At 47.7% G+C, this 23,191-nt stretch overlaps 1 protein-coding gene across 1 annotated transcript in view; it reads right to left on the bottom strand.

Moving 5' to 3' along the window:
- COL23A1 (collagen type XXIII alpha 1 chain) overlaps nt 1–23,191 on the bottom strand; it is a 161,421-nt gene that overhangs the window by 44,943 nt on the left and 93,287 nt on the right. Inside the window, exon 3 of the mRNA XM_084535250.1 lies at nt 1,352–1,396. Within this exon, the coding sequence (XP_084391376.1) occupies nt 1,352–1,396 (45 nt within the window). The remainder of the gene's footprint in view (nt 1–1,351; nt 1,397–23,191) is intronic.

Consider the following 23,191-nt stretch of genomic DNA (forward strand, 5'->3'; position numbering starts at 1 on the left):
ATGCAACATCAGACCTCCCGGGTGACAGCACATGGCAGCGAGCCTTCAGAGGTGGCACAACCCGATGACAGCACTGACCCGGTACGAATCGCTCTGCCTTCTGCATTTGCTTGGAGATTTTCAAGGTTGTATCAGCTCAGACAGCACTGAGGGTGTGTGGGCATGCAGGAGCCAGTGGATCACCCAGCGTGGAGGTGGTTGGCATCTGCACGGAGCTGCTTTAGTAGGGCTTGTGGGCACACTGCAGCGTGAGAGGAGTGGCCCTTCAGAAGCTGTCGTGTGAAGCAGGGAGAAGGAGAGTGGAGGGCGAGGACGCACTCAAGCTCAGCACTGTGAGCACCATATCCGCCTCCCAGAATTGTATAAGGATTAGGAAGACGCCTTGGAAAATATTTGCATAAATACCTGCATATAAATACTCCAGATTCATCAGCAGACCTCACCACAGCTGCACGTTGTACTCCAATGAGGGCTTTAAGGAGCACGGTTATGTTCCAAAAAAAAAAAACCATGACAAAAATCAAAGCCAGCTGGTAGGTATTCCTACAGCACAACTGTTGGGAAAGTGGGGTTTAATGAAGAGAACTGGGATCCATCATTGTCCCTGTGAGGGCAGTTTCCATGTTTTGCCTGTGAGTAATCCCCCATGCTTCAGGAGCAAAAATGCCTCAGAAAACACCATGAAATAGCAGCGATGGAGGAGAAGGGAAATGCCTGTCTGTCTGCCACGGAGATCAGCTCATAGCTTGCAAAACAAAACCCCTGATTCGCTCTCCCCAGAGATAAAAGTAAAACTTGATGGCCAGAAAGTTCTGTGTTTAGAAAACCCAGCTGGGTATTTGCTGTAGCCAACGAGCAGCACAGAGCAGCCTCCCGGCTACATGAAAATCTCCCTGGTCCCCATTAATTCGCTCAAAATTCAACAGCTTAAGAGACAAAATGTGTGAAATGTTATCTGCTTTCTGATAAGTAGAAGCAGTTGCAAACTACCTGCAGCTTTCTAGGTACATTCCTGTACCGAGGTCACTGTTTTCCTCAGACAGCGCAGTGCCAACCACATCTCTCCCCTCTCCAACTGCACTCCAACCTAGAAGCAGAGTCTGAGCAGTGCTGCTCCCCAGCTGACACAAAATCTGTGTTTTCCCAGTCCACAAGACAGAAGAAAACCCACCACATATCAAAGTGCCAAAGGAGTATTAATATAAACCAACATTTAGCAAAAATCTGAGTCCCCACCAGGGCCAGTTGGTGGTTTAACCAGGAGCCAGCCCGTCAGAGAGAGGTGATGGTAGCGGTATGGGGAAGTTTGTGCCCAGCCCCGTGAGAGCGGTGGGGTGACCGCGATGCTTACCGGGCTCTCCGCGCCGTCCGGGCTTCCCTCGCCTCCCCGGAGGGCCTGTGGAAACAGAGCAGAGGGTTAGCGATGGGCAGAGGGGACAGAGGGCAGCCACGAGCCCTCCCCTTACATCCAAACCACCGCCTGCCCTCCCCACCTCCACTGCAATCTTGCAAGTCACACCAGCGATCGAAGCGAGGAACCGAAGCCTTTTCTTCCTAACCATTATCCAAGCCTGAAGTCCCCACGTTGGCTGCCAAAGTAGCCTAGACCCCATCATAGACCCACTGTCCCAGCTATAAAACATTTGCTTCTTCTCCCACCCAGCTGGGCAGCAATAGCTAGGTGGTCAATAAAAAGCTGTGAGGGGCAGCACGTCCTTAAATCAAGGATAAAAGGCACATAAGCAGCGGGCACAGAGCACTGCTGCAGCCCGAGCTGAGCACCCAGGTCCTGACCCGGCTGTGATGTTGCATCCTTTGTGCTGCGGGCGAAGGTTTTGCAACCTCTGCTGGCAGCGGGCTCCCACGGCTGGGAGCTGGCAGCTTCCACGCGCCCTCAACACACCCATGGGCAGATGGGGACAAGAAGCCGCTTCTGGTAGCCTCCTGCAGGAGGTCAGCCAGCTCCGGAGAGGCGTTCACTGGGTGTCAGCAACGTTAACAAAAACAAGAGCTCCCTTTTTATATGGGAAACCACCCTGCTCCCTCTGCCTTCTGCTGCTTTGTTAGCTTTTAGGTGCAAAGGACAATAAACACAGAGCCCTAGATATCCCTGCGCTCCTAGCAAGGTTTCACTTTCTGCATAAACATTTCCGTGCCCAAACAGTGTAACTGGACCCCAGGTGCAGCCAGGGGCTCTTCTCTTTAACATCAGGGTAAACTTGCCATCCATCCATCCATCCATCCATCCATCCATCCATCCATCCGTCTGTCCCTCAGCACATCCCCAGCAGGCACCGCAGGCAGGGCTCCAGTCCCTGCTCTCCCTACGGAGGTGACAATTTTGCAGGTACGAGCCCAGGGCTCACCCTGCAAGGGGTTGGTAGAAAACATCCCTGGGAGCTCCTTGAGCCAGCAGGTTGCTGGGGGGCAGAAAAACCCCATTCCATGCCAGCCACGGGAACGGGCCAGCTCTGAGCATGCCGGTGCCCAGCTCAGGCGCTGTGCGACTGCTGGGAATTGCTGCTGTCATTATGAAACGGGGCAGCAGCCTCCAGCCTCCCCCTGCACCCATTTTGGGGGCTGCTCCATCCCTCAGGAGCACTACGACGTGCTTCAACTCCAGCGGCTCTGTAAGTTTTACCTCTCTGCTGCTAGAGGCAAGGAGGGAGCACGGCGTTTCTTGGGAGCAGGGAATGTGCCAGTGGAGCTGGAGGAGAGGCTGGGTTTTGAAACAAGTGACTAATGAGTTGGTAGCAATGCTTTTAACTCGGTTAGAGGAAGGCTGGTGCCGGAGGGCGAGAGCGTGCCGAGCTCCCATAAAGCTCAGGTTGGGCCCCGAGGACTGAGAGTGTGAGAAACCAAACTTTGTTTAAACAACTACAAAAATCAGTAGTAAACTTAAAGGGATTTCTTACTACTTCACACCATAAGGGAAAAATTGACTACTGCCTACATCGTGTAATTCTTTACAGTCTATCTTTTCCAGAAGGGAATCTGTAAAAAAAGAAGTAACACCTAGACCCACGAGTACAGCACGCTCACAGCAACCACTGAGAGAAATTAAAGATGAGAGAGAAATAAAATCCATTCTCTTCCATTCCCCTTGCTGCATTTGTCTGAAAAAAAAAACATCGGTCAAAGAAACGGAATTGGAAAAGCAGGAAAGACTTTTTGGACTCAACATACAGAATCCTGCTGCCGTTCAATAGCTGAATTTGGAAAAGTCTCCGCTGAGAGAACCTGAGCAGGGACCAAGAGGGACACGGCCACCTCCAGCGGGAGGTTGGGGTGCTCGGCAGCGAGCCGCAGCCCCGGGCCATCAACCAGTGCACGTGTGGCCAAGCTCAGTCTGCACAACAGAAATTATGGTGGAGATGTCTGCAAGAGCTTCACAAGCAGAGCTGCTGCCACCAGCTTGGGGACGAGGCACGGTGCGTGGCAGCAGGTGCCAGACACCCGCAGGTGCCGCAGCCGCACCTGAGCACCACCAGGGCTCGTTCAGGAACCGATGCTCATGCGATGGAAAAAACATCTCTGCCCGATGCAGATAGCACTAAACGTTACACCCAAGTTCCGTGTCTAGTTTCAAACCCCATTAGGAGGCTACAATGGAAATTAAGGAGGCCTGGGAATTCGTTTGAAGATAAATGCGAACTGTAAACTGTTCCCTAACGACTCCGACTGCTCGGATCCTGCAGCCTGATGCTCGTTCAATATAATTAAGATTTATGTTGCATTAACGTCAATTGGGCAATCGCTGGGCCTTTTCTCCTACCCATCCCAGCCCCGCTGTATCAGCGCTGGGAGTTCTTTATTTACATTTTTATGAAAGACAGCTTGGAGAGGAGAGCGGACACAGAGCACGGAGCGCTGTGTTTTTAAACAACGTGTCACGCTCAAGCTAAACAGCCCGAGCGCGCGGCACGGCGCGCGGTTCCTGACAACACCACGAGCCTGCCAGCGAGACGACAGATCCAATAACACCGAGACAAAGGAAGAGCACGGAATACATCGCTGATTGGAGCTGTTACGAGGAAGAGCTGATAGGTGCATCTAAGGAATAGCCGCAGAAATAAGGTAAAAAGTTCACGGCAAACGGACGGGGTTGGCTCAGCCGCTCCGCCGGGCAGTGGCCACGCACGTCACCTACTGCGGGTGAGCAAATGAAAAATTAAAGGCAACGTTGGTTTTGTAGCTCACAGAGTATTGCCAAGAGCCCAAATAACACGGTTCTCCACAGGGCAGTAAATTATCCCTGGTTGAACTAATTTACCCATTGCAAAGTGGGTAACTGCTGACTGGGTCGCTCTATAAATTCAGCAACCCACCAGTACCGGGGCAAGCAGGGCTAGCGCACCAAGCGTGTTGAACACGGCTTTGTCCCTCCTAATTCAGCCAAATCTGGCACTCCCAGACTGGGGAAGCTGCGTTGCTGGGTCCTGTCACTTCAGCTTTGAGTTTACGAACGCTATGACCACCTGCCTTGCTGATGGGCATAAGGTAAATTGGTGTTCACCAAAATGAAGGTGGGTGTTAAATGCCAGCAAAAAAAGATCAAGTTTCACACTGTTTTGGAGGGCCTACCCACTCATAAAATCAGCATTTTTTCTAATTTTCATTTTTGTGAGCTCCAAGTGGTTTAGATTGTTTCCCGTTCTTCCCTTTTGGCATTTTTCAAATTGTCTTCTTCCTTCCCTTTTTGGTTTTTCTCCTCCGGTTAAAAATGAGTCAACCAGAAGAATAGCTTGAACAAATTGGTTGGTTCGGCCACTCTCGGAAAAGCCTATTTTATTTTTTTTTTCCCATATGGCTTTACTTAGAAGGAAGGAGACCTGCGCAGCGTACCGCAGGGCCTGGTGTTGAGCACTAGGAAGCTGCAGCCCCGCTCTCGCTGGCTGTTCCTGCACAAAGGCCAATTTACTTTCTTGTTCCCTGGGGAAAAGGTTTATGGTTCACGGACAGAAGTCAGATTCGGCGATGCTTGCTCAGCTGATACTCATCAGGCATTCGGGCCGGACTGCAGACTCTGAGACCACAGATCTAAGATTAAACAGTTTTGGGTCACAACGTTTTGCATGAACCTTCTTGGCTACGGATTCCAGCGGACCCAAAGATTCAAAGCAAATACCAGACACAGATTGGAAACATGCAGCACCTACAGTCTACAGAGGTTTTCCAAATTAAAAAAAAAAATAAAAATAAAATAATAATAATAATAATTTAAGATTCATTTCAAATTTGGTCCAAGAGTCCTGAAAACTCCGGAGTCCCGGGCTATGGTTTATGTTAGTAGAAAAGCCACCCAGAAAGCAAGCTCTGGTTGTTAGCGGAGGGAAGCTCCTTGCAGCTCCATATGTGATCCAGTTGCTTTCAAGATACAGAACAAGCAAGGAATTATTTCCCTTCATACAACTCCACGTGGTCTGCCTGGGCAAGGATGCACACAAGCATCCTCCTCGCCATGTGCTGGGAGCTGTGCTCAGTTTCTGGGGAAGAAGGCAGCTCCAGGACCCAAGCTGGAACAACTGGGCAGCATGCGAGGTGGTGTTTTGGCTAGAGCACCTGGGCACCAGAGGTTTATGCCACAAACTCTACGGCTGAGCTACAATGAGGGGCTCCCAGCGAGATGAGATGGGTGCAGAGCTGGAGGAACAGCCTTAAACCACCCCAACAAGGTGACAAAGCCAGTCCGTGTCCCAAACATAACCTTCACCAGCAGCAACAAAACCCACACGAGAGATACATTAGCCTGTGAGATGGCACAACTCAAGACCAGAGGCAAATTTGGGGCGTTTCAGTGTTTTTCCTAGCTGTAGCCAACAAAAGCTCCTCTTCCCTTGGGTGGGTGCTTGTTACAAAGGGAAAAATAATATTCAAGATCATTCAAAGAGTGAAATGATCTACAGGCACACGATGAAACAAACCAAAGCGCCGCTCATGCTACATTTAAAGCAAGTGAGGTTGTGCTGCTCGCTCAGTGCTCTGGATTCCCCCTACACACACACCCTTAAATCATTTTTTCCCCTTTTTCCCCACACCCAGAGACAGTTTCTTCAAACAGTCAAGCGCGTACAGCTCTTTTGTTTAGTCACCCGGGCATGAAGATAAACTGAATTTGAAGTATAAATTAAGAAGTGACTGGAATAAAGCCACAGCTGCACTCACATCAAACACGGGCGATTTGCCTTTTGTTATGGCTGCTCTTGCTCAGGCCGCTTTCCGATAAGGTGCTGGCACAGGGCAGGAGCAGATGGACTCCCCGCCTTCTTTTTAAACCAAGAGGACGTTTAAACCAAGCTGCACGTTTGGGCAGCTGCGCGGGCTGCCACGTGCAAGGTGGGAAGGTCCATGGCAGATTTCAGCTTCACACATCTGCGCTGAGGCAGCTGCTTGAATGCAAACCCTGGGCAGAGGCGGTAGCTTTGAAAGCCCTTCGGAAGGCAGGCGCCTACACACAGGCTTTGGTGATTCTTTATGAGATGTGACCACCTCTGTTCACCATACCTATATGCTTCTGCATGCTCAAAATACCTGGAAAAAAAAATCTTAAGCAAATCGTTGTCTGGAATGAATGAGCAGATGCCCCCAAGGACAGCTCTTTCAGAAGTAGGCTTTTCTCTGCTGAAGTACTTGCTACCACAAAGCCACCTCCTGGAAGAGGCAGAAAGTCCCCAGGGACCAAGACGCCCAATTATTCAGCAGGTGGAGCAGAGCACTGCTCTGCACCAGTCAGTAAACTTACCTTAGAAGATACCAGCCTGCCTGCAAACCCAAAAAACTCACGCAATGTGTTGGGAGCACCTCTACAAGCCCAAGAAATGGTTGCGCATTTCTTGCAGCAATGCGTTCATTTTCTCTTTTCCCCAAAAACTGTAAGACACTTCTATAAGGTAAGCAAGATAATGAAGCACTTATTGCTTCCTTTGGCTTTCAGTTACGAGCTCACATTTAAACAAGTTTGACATGTTGGATTACAAAACCTCTAGTGCAACATTCAGCTCTGACACAAAGTACTTGGGTTTTGATGAATTGCGTTTTTGGAGCGCGGAAGTACTCAAAACTAATGCTCGTTATCTGCAATCAGAATTAGCTGTTCCAGATCCAGGATCCCACAGCAAAACGTAAAATAGCCTCTGTCATTTTCCATATTACTCAACACGCACAAACTGCAGAAGAGAACCTGGCAAGACAGGAGTTGGAGAGCAGCTGAATAACCGCGCTCCTTGAAAACCTAGAAAAGATCCCAGTAACTGCACAGGAGTGAATACACGATGGATTTAAGCAAACAAGCTTATCCTTTGCATTTAAATGTTATTTTTACGGGAGCACATCTGAGGATGCAGTCTGTGGTTGGTGCCCATTCGGGCAGGATTCCCCACCCTTCGTTTCTCAGCTTCCCCACACCAAGAGCTCAATCTGCCACGTGCAAACCATACAGCAAGAGAGGGACGGGGCCAAGCGGGTCCCAGGAGCACGTCTACAGCGATCACACTAATATCACCGACAGATTTAGCTTCCATGTTACCAATAAACTTGAACATAAAAATCAAAGTTTTCCTGTTTCAAAGCTCATCCCATGCTGCACGATTACAAGTCTCAATTTCAGCATCTTTAAAGGAGCTCTTAAATCCTTCCTCCTGGGATCTTCAAAAGCAGCAGCTCTCTTCTGTTGCAAGCCCTCTCTCCTCCCCCCAGCAAGTTTTCAGCATGCAGAAAGCACTCCCTCCACCTCCGCCTCGTTTTCTACCCACTTCCTCACAAGCACCATCGTAATGAAGAGTCAGGGCCAAGAACAGCCCATCAAAGACTTGCACGGCCAGCTCAGGGAGCTGTTTCTATTTTCATTATTTGCGTTAACCCAGGGCCAAGGCTCCGCGACGCTGCGTGCTTCAAATAACAAAGCAAAAGCGCATCTCGGCGAAACAAGCCACATCAAAACCAAACAGCCAAATCCCTTCCACGCAGGGCACACGTGAGGAGGAAGGTCCAGGGCTAGGAATAGTTTCTCCTATATGGTGGTGCAAGCAAGACCCCAGCAGCACACGCGTGTTCCAGCAGATGTTTCAGATAAGGGGAAGCTGAGGAATACGCCACTGGGGATTTAAGTTTTGCTCTGACCTGACCGCAGCCGCCATTTGGAGTTTCTATTTTTACGCTGAACTTGGCCAGGATCAAACGCCGATGACTGATTTTGAAAACCTAATGGTATTACATCAGTTTGGCTCCCAAAAAAGCCTGCAGCCTCCAGCAAGCCGGCCAGGTGATGAGCAACAAGCTGGTGTTGATGAAGCCCTTGTGAAATTTAAGTCAAGATCGTACTCCACAGAAAATAAATTAATCATGTTTTATCACACTGACAGCAGGGTTACACAAATAAATCTCGTTAAGCTACGGACATGAACAACGTTGGCTGTTTCTAAATAATTGTTCTCAATGTAAAGCATCCAGAGAAACTACCACAGGGATTTCAAGAGAAGGCATCTGTCCTGCGAGGTGCTACAAGATGGGCACAGATGATCTTTCTCCCGGTGTGCTCGAGCACCAACACGGGATGTGTGTGGATTCACGCTGCCCTTCTCTAATCCCACAAGTCCCTCTAAGAAAGCAGACCATCTGCAAGCAGCCCGTTACTGACAGCAGGGAAAAGAGGAAAATGAAGATCTATCCTTTGCTCGGAGTGAGCCACTCTTCCCTTGGCACAGCCGTTTGAGGGGCTCCTGGAGCAGGGATGGGGCGCAGGGCTTTGGGACCTGTCTTACCCAGCACCTGGCACCATCTCAGGTCTTGGGGCACAAACACACAGATACAAATGAACTCACTGCGGGTACATCCACTACCTGCATCTCCTCGGAAAAACTTCAAGGTCTGTGGCATGTTCGTTTGCCACCAGCAAATCCCAGAAGCCAGGGAACCACCTGGTGCGGGTGCAGGTCGATTCACTGCTCGGGCCAGGCACGGCGCACGAGACGGGCGATCTGCTGGGCAGTGTCATTTAAAGGAAAGATGATTCAGCCAGCAGGAACTCTGCCCTACCAGTAAACGTGTCACTGAACAGCTCCGGGAGAGGTACCCCGAGCAATGCTGTTAAAATGCCACTTGCACGCAGGGCAGAGCTATTATTAACGGCATTGTGACCTTGGAGAGCTAGAGATGTGTCCGAGGAGAGGGGCAGCAGGCACGAAACGATGCTGCTCGCTGCCAGGAAAACGCCTTCTAACCAGCAGCTGGTGGGACAGAAAGGAGCCAGATGCAGCACAGGTAAAAGGCCCGCGTGAAGCAGGTGGCTGGTTTAACACATCGAGGACAGACCAGGTGAACTCAGGGATTTTTTCCCAGTTTCTCTGCACATAAATTTTATACCGTGCACATCGCAACGCCACACTTAAGCTCCTAAAAATTGCAGTTTTTGATAGAAAAATACTCAAAAACCAATGTGAGCTTCTAAATATAACACATACAGTGCTTCAAATTTCCTCATTTTTAGCTTCTGTTAAAATAAACATAACCCAGACAGGCACGTAAGTCCTCTGGTTTGCCCTGTGATGCACAAGGCTGGAGCTGCTCGGAGGCTTTGCCCATACCACTGGGTACCAGCAAGGCCACCGCCACCACGGGACAGGCCACAGCGTTTCTTGGCCACGGGGCTTTTTCCCCTCTTTCTGCTGATATATTTGCCATAAATCTTCCAGGAAGGTAAGCTCTAACAGTACGCTTACTGCACAACTCAGCGAGTATGAAGTAATTTCTCTTCAGGTTCTGTGGAAATTAAAACCTTTTGTGAGCAGGCAAGTACATAGCGGTGCATCTGACAGACACAGCCCGTGTCTAACAAGCATGGAGGGAAATATTCTGCCTTCTGCATTGCTGGGAAAGTTTTCTCCTCGGTAATTAAACCTTATTTTTTTTTCTTTTAATTTTTTCCTGAAGCATGCAAATCATTGGTTTAAAGTTTAAGCACCACTGAGCCACAGTTTTTACTTTAAGCATTCCCTCCATCTTCCCAATGACATCCAAGTGGGGTTGCATGGAGGAGGAATTAGACAACTGGAAAGCGACTGCTCTGCAGGTACCAGTTCCTGGTTATCTCCTGGATTTAGGAGCTTCCAATGTTCACGGGTACCTTGCCTTAAGTCATTTGGGTATATTAATACCTGCCTTGACCCAAATTAAGCTCTGCCCTGAGGACAAGAGGCTCAGTGCTCCACCAGTGCTCAGCTCTGGAGGCATCTCCAGCGCAGGTTTCAGGGCTGGCTCCTGGTAGGAGGTTTCACATGGGGGAGTCCCAGGGAAAGCCTGGAGAGCAGCCGATGAAGGGCACTGCTGAAGGACCAGCAGAAAGAGTGAGAACAGAGGAGAAAAGAACAAAATATGTTAAATGCCAAATGCGTTAAATGGCCAAGAGTCTCCAGATACATTAAAATAAAACCATCCCACTGACTAGCCTGGCACAGAGGTAATTTCCTACTTGAGGCATAACTCGGAGGCGAGAAGAGTCTCAACCTTGTAGAGGCTTCCTACATCAGGGATGAAATTATGATGGAAGAAACGTCAAATAAAACGATTTCACTCCCGGAGCAGCAGAAACAATGTACTTTGTTCTCACAAATTGGGACCAGGTAGGTTGGCACGAGGTCTTTGGCAAAGAAACAATTTAGCCTCAAATTTGAGACCAGAGCAATAGCATTAGATCACTTACTCCGACTTCAGTTGTGAGCAGCTGTTTGGCTTTTATTTCACACAAAAGCTTACACTGTAAAAGGAATTCCTGGCCCCCATTCAAATGCTATATTTGCTCGTAAGCAATGTTTCTCATTTTAGTCCTGATAATGCAATGAAATCAGTGATGAAAAATTTTTACAGAGAGATGTAAAGGGTGAAAAAATATTTCTTTTTACAGGCTTTGAATTTGTTGCATTGAAATGCAATACCCAGACCTTGACTTTTCACCACGCTGAAGATGTGATCACCAAAGTGTTTCCTCGTTCTGACTGTGGAACCGAAGGCACCGTTGTCTTTTCTCTGATGACCCCGGGCAGACGGCAGGCTCGCTGTGTGTAAACAGCTTGCTTTCCCACCCATCTGAGAGCCTTCCAGCGAAGGAATATAGGAAACTTTATGGAAAATAGTTTCCATTATATAGACAACCAACACGTGCTACAGCCATATTCACTTCTTGGGAAGAATACGGCGTTTCCTGGAGCACGTGTGAACGATCCAAACAATATCAGCTCTTTTACTGCCGTGTTCCTGACCCGCACTGCACCACTTCCAGCAGAAACACGTCGGGGCAGCACAGTGGAGACCGCTGCCCGAGGTCTCAATGGCACACTTAAGAACTCAGTCATAAATTGCTCTTATTTAGCAAACTTAAGAGCAACACTCGTATCCGCCACTGCCTCCCTCTACAGGATTAAGCTTCCAGCTTTAATACTAATCCACGTCAAGCCCGAATGCAATTAATGAGCAGGAGCACACCGCAAAGGCATTGATAAGGAAAATCAGAGAGCAGCAGCACTTCCAGGCAGGATGCCGGCACCGATTGCACATGCCTCTGGGCATCCCCACAGTTAAGAAATGCTTTAACATGCACAGCAGAGGTTAATTACAGCTGCCACCACAAGACAAAACTCTAGGATACGTGGCCACAGAGACACACAGCCTCTTGCTCATGGCCAGCCCCAGGTGAAGGAGCCGCAGAGACCACAGTCGGGGTGCAGGAGAGCTTGCTGCAGGCTGGGAACGTGGAGGCTGAGCAGAGTCAGCAATGAGAGAGCACAAAACAGCTGTAGGAAGACCAGAAGGAAAAAAAAAAAGGTATATTGGCACGTGTAAAAACATAGTTGAGATACCAGAAAGTGTGCTGACATTTCTTTGGCACACACCGTGCCTCGGAGGTGGTTGGCACAAGGTGGGGAACAGGCGCGATTAATGAGATGGCACAAGCCAATGCTCACAAAAGTTGCTAATTAAACGTTGTTATAGCCCATTGCTGCCATGTTTTGGGCCCGCTCTAGCCCAGGATTCAGTGGCAACGATTGCTTTTATTTCAATGCAAAGAGGGAATGATGTATTGCTCACACATCTGGGGGACGTTTCAGTAACAACTTCATTGTAGACTGAAGTCTTCTCCTGGGCCAGCGCGTTGCAGCGAACTGCTTCCAAACGCACGGCTCAGCAAACGCCTTTCCAAAACGCAACCTACTCTGTGGAGCTCTGCAAGTGCACGTTAAATTTACAAATTACCAAAATTACCACCACGGTTTGTTTAACCATGTTCATTTGCTTACTTGATGCATCTTACTTGATGAATAGTTTGTTTTATTTGGCTGCTTCAGGATCACTAGTCTTGCAAACAGCTCCGAAAGCCATAATGAAGTGACTGACTTTGCTCAGCTGCCTCTTCCAGATGCTAAATTCACTCCCAAGCAGCCAAACGCATCCTTTCAAGGGTACTCAGACTATTTTCAGCTCCAAATTTTCAGTTGTCTGTAAAGCAATAGGTTTATAAATCTTTTGACATGACAGCTAAATGCATTCTCTTTCCCCATTTTAAAGTGGGGAAAAAAAAAAAAAAAAAGCAGGATTGATAGGATAGAAGGGCAGCAGGGGAGATGGAGATGTCCATGTTTTTCCTTAATAGCAAAGAGCATCTCAGAGATCAAACGGGAAATTTAAATTATTTCTGACAATACCAAAGGTGCAACCTTTTAGCTCCAGACACTTCGGTTTGGATCATCTGCAGATTGCAGAGATCAGCTAAACAACTGCTGGATGGCCAGCCTGGCTTACCAAACAACATCCAGGAAAGAGGCTCAAAGTTTTACAGAGATGAGGTATTGTTGTTCTTTGAACACTGAGATAAGATGAAAAGAAAGAGGCAATTATTGGGAGCAAAGCTATCCAATATGTTACTAAGTTTGGACACCACCATCGGTTTCCACTTGTATCTTAAAGCGGCCAAGTTTGAGAAAATGGTGTGAGATATGGTGGAAACAGGAAACAAGGGCAGAGAAATACGGCAGGGAAAGGTGGAGAGCATCCACGGTCCTCGGTGGGCAGCAGGGACAAGTGCAGGGACGAGCGGTGGCATCGCGTGGGCTGGAGCTGCTGGCACAGGAGCAGGGGCGAGATGGTGGTGAGGGAAAAGAGATTTGCACAACATGATCAACACATGAACCTTCACTCCCCAAATACATCACTTTGAGGCTCAATGAGATCATTCTACGCACCATTATTTTCCCAGTCATATTCTACCATAATTGTATTTTTTTTTTAAACTCCAAATCCACTTCATTCTCAAAAGATCACGAAAAAGGCCAGTCTCTCCCCAAAGCGGGGCAGCGGGGTTGGCCTTCATCTTCCAGTCATTTTTATGCGGTGCCTATCACCACATCTTGCCAAGTTTTTAACTAAAATCAGACCTGGGTTTAAGACAACACAATAAGCTGAATCCTGCTTTCAATTTTGTTTTCTAGGTTCCAGGATACGCTTTCAAACTATTGATATACTGGATCTAATTTCACCTGAGGATCTAAAAGTACTTAAAGCAGAAACCCTGAGAGTCCTTCACGAATATAGATATACTGCTGCATTCTGCAATGGAGATAAATGAAGCCTTTGGAAGGGCAGTTAACCACGTATAAAAGTGTAATGGCTGGAAATTAGCACTGAACACGGGGGAAAAAAAATCTAGATTCCGGTTTCCCGCTTCTGCTCTCCAAACCATGATCCGTGAGGCCACAGCGAAGGGCTGGAGGCTGGTCTGGCTTTCATTAGCCCAACTCACAACATCTTCAGGTCCGTACATCTGCATCCCGGAGACGTCCTGCACGCTGGTAGCAGCCTACGGGATCGTAACGTTTTCAAACCACTGCTCCAGCCCTTATTCCCCCCCCTCCAAAATGAAGATTTTCTAGCACAACTGACTCATTCCTCCAAGAAATGAGTGGGTGTCATTTGATCATTTGATTATTAGCCATTATTCATGACCAGCCCTCCGGCATCTACTGCCTCCACAGCCACATAGCGTTGCAGGACAGAAGGGATTCAAGGAACACTGCACAACGATGCCCAGCCCAAAAGAGAAATCCCAACCCAAACATTTGCACTGGCAGGTCTTGGAAAACATCAGACGGTGCCTCCCTTCCTCTGACACCCAAGGGCAGAGCCCCTGTGGATGCAGCAGGGACCCCAGAAGTCACCGGTCACCTCTGCAGGTCAAGGCCACATGCTCAGGACTGGTTGCACGGACCTGCCCGAACTGTAACCAGGGAGCCCACTGCAACCACAGCCAAAAATCTGGCAAAAACCAGGCTTTTGGGTGAGAGGGGGGCGTTTCCCTACCCACAGGCAGATAGGTGGGATAACCCACGTTACTTGGGTGAAAGAAAACCGAGGAATGCCATCTGGTTTCTGCAAAACTTGGCTGTCAAACCTCTCTCTAGCCGATGTTTCTGTTTCTTATCTTTTTGCTTGCGTTGGAGCTCAAACAAGATCCATCTGAGCGAAGCAGCCGGCTGCACAGCTCTGACGGGCCCCGCGCTCCTCCGTGTCCGCGGCACAGAGACCCTGAGCGGCACCTGCACCATGGCCGGGACAACGCGGGCACTGTCTGGGGCACGAGGCTCCCCCGGCATCACCCCACAGCCCTTCAAAGTGACAGTGTCTTATTTTTTACCTCCACGAGAAGGACCATCGGTTACAAGGCTGTCTCTACCCCTTTTCACAGCTCTGAAATCCCCCTGCTGCTGACAAAGTCTATTTCCCACCTTCGTTTTCTTCTGGCGCTGTTGAATTATGTGTTTACATTTGCCGTAATACCACAAAGTAGAGTAAATCTTGCAAATGCTCTGCCTAAATCCATATAATAAATCAGATCCTCCAAAAAGCCTGTGTCAGATGTGCAAAAAAAAAAAAAAAAATCAGAAAGTCTAAAAACCAGAATTATCACAAGCTCCACAGCCAGGCAGGAAAGCTGCTGGTGCTCTGATTGACGGGGAGACATGAACAGACCGAGGCAGGGCAGCTGACTGACAACCCGGTTTCCTTTTGTGTCTGATTTTGCTTGGTAAACCATTTAAAACATGTCAAACAAACACTGCACTTCAACAGTTCCCTGTGAAACGCTTGCCAACTCCGCTCCCACTGGAGAAGGCAATTACCTTATTTATAGGGATTGGGGAACAAATGCTGCATTTCTTCCCCATAATCATTTATTAATTGCTCTCATATTGAAAAGTGGCTTTGATAAAATAAATAAGATCCAGCCCGCAATCATATTGCTGCAAGAAAAAGGAATTTTGCAAAAGTAGGGCATCCCGGGGCCAGCCCAGAGCATGAGCTCGCGGTGTCTGCGCCCGCCTGCACAGGGACCGGGAGTGAATGGGGAACTGCAGAAAACATTTAAGAAGAGAAACTGGGCAATGGAAACATGTCCCAGCTTACACACAGACAGCAGGGTTCGGCTCTGAGGATTTATTTTGCTGTTACTGTTATAGCAACCGGCAGCCCATGGCATGCTTTGCACGCGTAGCCATTGCATGTTTTACACACACACAAGACTCCCGCTCCAAAGCCGCTGCTCCCTCATCCCCACAAACAACAACAAAAATGAGTTTCAATAGGAAACGGATGAAAGGAAGGGAAGGATAAACAAGAACGAGGGTATGACCATCGGTTTCCCATGGCCACTTCTCTCTGGCCGCAGGGACTCACGCAGGTTTTACGATGCCATTTTACAGCCACAGAGGAGAGCTCGCTTTGACCTTGTAGATGGTGCTTCTCTTTCCACCTCTCGAATCCTGAAAATCCCTTTTTAAATTTCAGAGGTATGAGTTTTGCCCGAAAAAGCTCAGTTTTCTGCAGGTGTTTTATTTTCCCTTTAATTATAGCAGGAAATTGCAAGAAACTAAAGTAAACTGGACACTTGACAATCACTAGAAAATATTTACTCTAATATAACTATCACTGCCCAAAGCAAACAAACAGTTGCCAGAAACACAACTGAAGCTGACAGAATGAGAAATAAACACAAGAATAATGGATGGGTTCAGCACAAGACCTTCGTGTGCGTCCCCAGAACCATCCATCCTCCTCTGGCACTGCTGATTCGGCCCCTGCCCCACGCCAATTCCCTGCTCCTGCCTGCTGGGCTTCACCGTGATGCGATCTGGGACTTGTCAGTGTCTTCGTTTAAGCAGCTGAAACCTTGAAATCCAGAGAATTTGTTAGCTACAAACCCTTTATCAGGGCACACAGCAAGAGGGCCACGAGCCCTGAGCCACAGCTCCAGACCCACTGCGTATCCCAGCCCAGCGAGCTGTAGAAACACAAGCACGAGGCCAAGGCCAGCTCTGTTTCGCTTGTGGTAGCTTCGTGTCAAGTTGTTTAATTTTATCTTTTGGTCTGATGATGTCTGTACAGCTCTGGAAACTGTACAGAAATGGCCACGTATCCGATCCGCGTTTTGCAAAAAGGAATTTCCACCTAGGTGATTAGCAGAGCCCTTTCAGCAAGTCACTCAGGCCCTATTGTGACGCGCATGGAGCAAGAGCCTGCTGAAGAAATTAATTCAGCACATAGGGAACAAAGGCCATTAGAACTGCCAAGAGAAATATTAACTTTTCTCAAATGCGAGCCTGTTTGACATTGTTTTTGCCATACTTATTTGCATACAATGCACACATTGCACAAAACCAGGCGAACTAATGACAACAGGAATAATTCCACAAAGCAAATAGTGGTAGGGCAAAAAGTCAAATTTTCACCATGGGACTCCAGGTATTTGGGCTCCCCGGAGCAAACTGAGCAGAACCAGACAAGCCCGGGGCGCTTTCATGTTCCCTCCTCGCCCCAGGCAGGAACCTGCCTCGAACACAGAGCACCTTTGCCATCTCTTTGCCATCTCTTCCCACCCCACGGGCTCAATACTGCTGGAAATACTACAGCCAGCGTGGAAATGCCTTGGATGAGACATTCCTGGTGCGTTGTCATTGTCACCTCCATCGATGGCAGCCCCCGACTCAGCGCCGCTCCGCGCTAATCCCCGGTTCAGCCGCGCTCCACCTCTGCCTCTGCAATTACCCCAGGCCTGACCCACGGAGCAGCGAGATCTAATCCAACCCCTGAAACGCTTCCAAGCCAGATGCAAGCTGCCAAGAACGAGTCTGCATTCCTCAATTTCTATCACCCTTGGCTATATGTTTTGTTGGCTGAATTATCTTAATAGAAACACGTAAGTACTCGAGTGTGAGTGCATGCACATCCCCGCCGCCACGGAGAAACCTGCTTTGCCCATGCCCTGGGGAGCCCGTAGGCTCGGGGTGTGTTAGAGATGCGCACATTAACCCCACCAAACCAGCTCGTTCAACCTGACTGAAAACACAGACCACCCACAACAGTTCCCTGCATTATGAAGACCTGTTTCCCAAACTGGCCCAGCCCTTTCTTGCAGGTCACTAAGAAGTTCTCTCCACTTATTTCTAGAAGAAGGGAGAAAAAGAGTTTTCAAGCTCAGTTGGGCCATGGGTCCAAGTTCATGCCCAGAAGGTTCTCAGTATTTTGAGGCTGAACGAGTCCCTGCTCTGCCCAAACACAACTGCTCCTTCGTCCCTCCTTTGATCTCCTTGGACAAAGACTCTGAGGGAAGAGATCCCGACTGGCTTCAGAGGGATGCCCAGAAATGCTCCATGCCTAACAAGGCTGGTTTCCAAGAAAGTCACATACAAAAATATCTGCAGAACTACTGAGCATTAGACTTCCACAGCACCCTAAAGAGCTGTCCACAGCAGAATAGACAAATATTTTTTCGTTTTATGTCTACTAACGTGTTTCACCCAAGAGACGTACAGTGGTGCTTCATGTTCTTGGGGTAGTTAGGGAGAGAAATGAGACCACGTCTCATGAAAAAAGTAGGGACATCCCCACACTCCAAACAGAGTGTTTAGATCTAAAAGTTTTTGAAAGGTAGAGAAAACTGGTCTATTAAATTCTACAAGAAAAGGGACCGGTGATCTTCGTGTAGATTTAGAGCAACTGGGGAGTGCTGTGGCCATTTGTTCAGAGTCTTTCCAAATACTAGATGTAAGATTTCACTCCCTCTAGGACAAAATAACACATCCCCTCCCACATCATCTAAATCCCCCAAATCAAGATCCCAAATCCACCAGCTTCAGGAGGTGAGGGGCTGTGCACCACGATGGCAATTTCCACCCTCCCCTGACAAGGGGTTAATGCCAAACAGACTGGTGGCATCGCCTCTCGCCGTTAAATCGAAATGGGCTCCTTGAAATGGGCTCCTTCCTTTCTTGTGCCACACACAAAACCCCCCACTAAGTTTCAAATTGTTTTTCAATCTAGTTATTAAATGAAGAGTCTTTTTTTTTTTTTTTTTTTTTTTTTTTTTTAATCTTAGAAAAGAAGCTTTATTTGTTTATTTGTTTATGATTTCTTTTAGAGCCAATGTAAGAGGTCAAATAATTTCCAGATGACATCCAGACTGTTTTGTATTTGAATTTCTGTAGTTTTTTTTTTTTTTTTTTTTTTTCTTTTGAAATAGATTGAAAGGAACACAGTATTACAGGAAAACACAAAAACCCTAAATCCCCGATAGAAATAAGATTAGTTTCAGCTTCCACTTTCAAGGGCATTACCGACACAGCAAGATCCCTGCTGCAAGATACAGACTTGCGTTGCTCAGCTCAGGGAACACCTAAGTGCAGGATACGATACTGTTTTTATCTTTGTTTTCCATCTTGTCAGAGTATTTGGTGCTTTTTCCAGTGCCAGACTGGAAATCATATGGTAACAGGAATTGTACCCATCATTCCCAAACAAATTTCCAGTTTAAGAATTGAGGACAAGAGGCTGAATACTCAACCATGAACCAAATTCATATCACAAATGGCTCAATTCCTAACTGTTGACCTCCAAGTCTGTCCGCTGAAGCACTGCATACATTTTAACCAAAGCTAGATTTCCTGACGTTAATCACAGGCCTAAATAACCAACACAAGTGCCCAGGAGAGGCACCATTTTGCATCTCTGAGCCGGTCAAGTTTTGGTCCCATACGTGTGACCCCAAAAGGCAGCCACACGGAGCAGGGCAGATGCTCTCTCCCCACTGGGACTCCCCGTCAAGGAAGCTCCCGGCTCGGCTGCCGACCGCCCGGTAGGGTTGCAGCACGTATTTTAATGCGACCAGGCTGAAGCTGAGGGCCAAATGCTGGAGGCCTGGAAATATTAATAATAAAAAAAACACAACGCCTAGTCCATTTCTGTGTCTGAAAAGACTACAAAGGCTTTTCCTCGCTCAGAACTGCTGGTTTCCCAGCATTCACGAATTTTGGCCTGAACTAAGCTACTTCAAAGGCATTAGATACGGCTCAGAGAGAAAACAAAATTGGGAAGAAAAATTGCTGGCACTTCAGCAAAACACTGGTCATTTAGTGGGATCTCCGAATTAGTTTCAGATTGCTTGAAGTTTATCTTGTTGCATCTTTTTGATGCAGAGATTCACATCGGCCAGTGAGATGCACGACAGTTTGGTCTCCACAATCCCTGAAAATCCAAGGAAATGAATCCGACTGCTGCTTCCTAGTCATGCAAATGGTAAGCCCAATGGCTTTCATTCTTAAGCTCTCATCCATGAGCAAAGTGCAGGAATGAAGCCAACGCCTCTGAAGAGCCCCAGTTGCAACACCAGAGTACAACCAACACCTGAGAGGGGAGTCCCTTCTTTTTGTAAAGCATCTATATGAACACATAAATGAAAATGCAAAGTTCAGTGAACAGCTCCTTTGCACTTTCTCTTTACCCCGCTGAAGTTTCAGCCTAATTGCACCCATCTGTATCCTCAACCACAGAGCCAGGCTGGTACCCTGCAAGGACCTCATGGTGGCTGAGCTCCCAGCCACTGGTACAAGACTGAAGACGAGTCTTCAGATCACCCTGGTGCTACATTTTCCATCTGTTCATGAGCTGGGTCTCTGCAACCTCTCCTGGGTTGTCCAAAGGATGCAGCCAGACCCTTCCCTGGGGCTTTGGGTGCCCTGGGTGCACCCAGATGGGCGGGAGGGGAGATGGTGCCCTGGGGAGGTGGCCCAGCAGAGAGGGGAATATTGCTGGGAGCTGTTCCGAGCACAATTTGAGGATGCAGTTCTTACCCAAAGTTTGCCAATCTCCTCTACATTTGCACGCAGCAGGTACGCAAGCTGATGGAGTCAAATATCTGCACAGATTAATTTCCTGCTCGGTGGCAGAGACGGCGCTGACTGGCCAGGTTTAGTAAAACGAGGAACACATCAGCTGGATCGTAAATTGGTTTAAAGGCTAGAAAAATTATCTGTTAGCTGGCAAGGCTTAATTCACAACAAGTTGTCTGGTGCAGAAGCGAATTAATCATGCTCAAAAATGGATGGAGTGCTCAGAGCTTTGTGGCACATCTGTACACATGCAGCCATAAGGAAAAACTGAGAATTTCATCACGCTGGATGGATAGCCTGGAGCACAAGGCATTGTTCTCGAGCATTTCAAACAGGTAAATGCTTTTTTCATTGCTGCTACGATGAAAGCCATTGCCTTCAGTTTGCAGTTCCTAAGGAGAAAACTGATGGGGGAATCAAGGAGCCACTGCACAGCAGCTCAGATGAGACACTTCGGAGCCCAAACCCGAGTTGTGGAGCCCTCCTCGACTTACATTTCGTGCTCGTTAAACCAGCAATAACCAGCCAGCTCCCCGTTTGTCTTCAGCGCCGTTTCAACTCCTCTCACACCTCGTGACAAGCAGCTCTTCCAGTGCTATCCAGCCACAAGCCAGGATCCTTGCCTTAGAGCTATCTCAGGTAATTCAAGCCCATATTATTACATTAGTCGTTATACTATGGCATGTTTGATTGCCCTCTGAACATCCTGTAGATGCAAACATTAAATTGTTGTTTAAACACTGCTTCTATAGAACTTGTTTTATCAGCCATTTGTATTTCACTAGAGTAAAAACATTAATTTAACCGAATGTTTTACTTAAAAGGAATTTGTAAATAATAGTCTCGATTTTCAGCAAAGGTCAAAGTCAGCCTTTAATATTGGATTCTTGGAATTTCCATGGCGCTTCTCGCTGGAAGAGCCCAAAGAGCACGTAAACGAGCTGGTTATTCAGGCTTTACAGATAGAGAACAGCTCCGCAGAGCTGTTTGAGACATTTACCCCACTAACAACCACCGTGGCCAGGGCTAAGGCCAAGTTTCCTGGTTTCCAGCTCAGGAGGCAGAGACCTGCTGGGTACCAGCCGGAGCGCCCATACTGCTGCACTTGCCCATTTACATCCTTCACCACCAGCTAATTTTAAAAACCTTTCCCATCCCTTACATTTCAGACACAACACACTTGAAAGCAAGCAAATCACTCTCTTGGGGTTCAATTCCTTTGGCTAACCTTCATTTTTTATACTCTAATCTGACTGCTGAAAACTAAGGGCAATGCTTCATGGCGAACATGTGATCCTACGTTTAATTCTTGCCTGCGTGAAATAATCCCATCCCATTCAGCTGATTTACCAATACCATGATGCCACTTCAGAGCTTCTACAAAAGGCCAGCACTAGGCTCAAGGTTGCATATTTACCACAGAAAAATAATTGTAAAAAGAGTTTTCCCTTTTTTCTTGGTGTCTGGGGCACAAAACATTTTCATCCGGACATCCTTCTCAAGTGACTTCACCAGGGGGAGGCAAAATATCAGATGCCAACATCACTCCAGGTACCCCAGAGAGATGCAAGGCACAAGTGACCACCGCTCAGCTTTCCACCGAGGGAAGCCCAGCCAGGTCCTCGTGCTTGGCCATGCCTCGCACCAGAGGGGACAGGCCCTTTTTCCCACTCCACCATAAGTCTCCCTGAAAACCCAAGGTACTTTACTAAAAAAGGCTGGAAAAAGCAATCTGGAGAGAAAAGCGAGCTTTCAGAATCCTATCTTATAGTACTCATTAAGAAGGAAATTAAGCCTTTCCAACCAAAAGTCGGAGCAGCACCTGAGCTGCTCAGTGCATTTTCATACAATGACCACATTGAATTGATTTCTAACGTTATGGCCCCAAAAGCTTGAGCAGCAACATGCTTCCACATTTTTTCTCCCTAGTAACAAAGACGGACAGTGACAAACCTCCATTCTCCATGAGGTGCACGTTAAAAAAAGAATTTATCTGGAGTTAATCGAAACTTGTCTTCATACCAGTGCGCAATAATGCCTTGAGAACAGGAGTCTTTACTATGAGCATTTTTCTTTTTTACCTTCAGTTGATTATGGTCTCTTTGCTGTTTAAACCCTAGCTTCAAGCCACATGTGTCTCCACATCAGCTTATCTGCCGCTTTCAACCTCTACCAGCCCCTGCTTTTACTCAAACAGGAAAGAATACAGAATGTTCTAGTTAAAGTCTATTTTTGAAAATAATAAAGCTACGCAAGCCCATTTCCATTTTCTGGTGTCTCCAACAGACAGACTATCCAAGTTCATTAGGACGACAGTTTCTTGGCAATCAGGCCATTCTTCATTGTGGCTGTAGGAACTTATTCCATTAATCCTTCGGCTCGCTTACAGAGCCCTGTGCTCAGCACCAAACAAAGGGACCCTCCTTATCGTCAGGCCCACACCTCGCGCGTTTCATTTTAGCCTGTGCTGCTGGGGATGGTGAAGCGAGGGAAGAAATCAAGCAAGTGAAGATCTAAAAGTCAACCTAAACAGGCTTTCAGCCCCGCTTTCCCCTGCTGTGCTTCCCCAGCAATCAAGTTGAAGTTTTTTTTCCCTCCCTTTTTGGTTCTTGGGAGCAAATAACACGCTATTAAATTCGCGACTTTCTTTAATCATCAGTCTTGGAAGACGTTCCAAGAAACCAATGGTACAATCTACAATTAAATGACAAGGAAAATTTTCCAGAGCCACCTCAGACATTCAGCCACTCTCTGTACTTGCACAACTGCAAATTTGGGCAGTTTCGGTGCTGTTCTGCAGCTCGGGCTTCACTTTGGTTTTGTTCCGCGCCTTTCCCGAGCTGAGCCCACCAGCACCAGCTCCTCGGCAGCTTCAGTTGAGCCAAGGACAACAGTGTCCAGCTCTTAGCTGGAGCTTGGAGACATGAAAGTAGTGCAAATGACAACTGCTTAATATTAAATAGTAATAAAAATGCTCATATGAACATGAG

The sequence above is a fragment of the Aythya ferina genome, assembly GCF_964211825.1.
Source record: "Aythya ferina genome assembly, chromosome: 14".
NCBI lineage: Eukaryota > Metazoa > Chordata > Aves > Anseriformes > Anatidae > Aythya > Aythya ferina.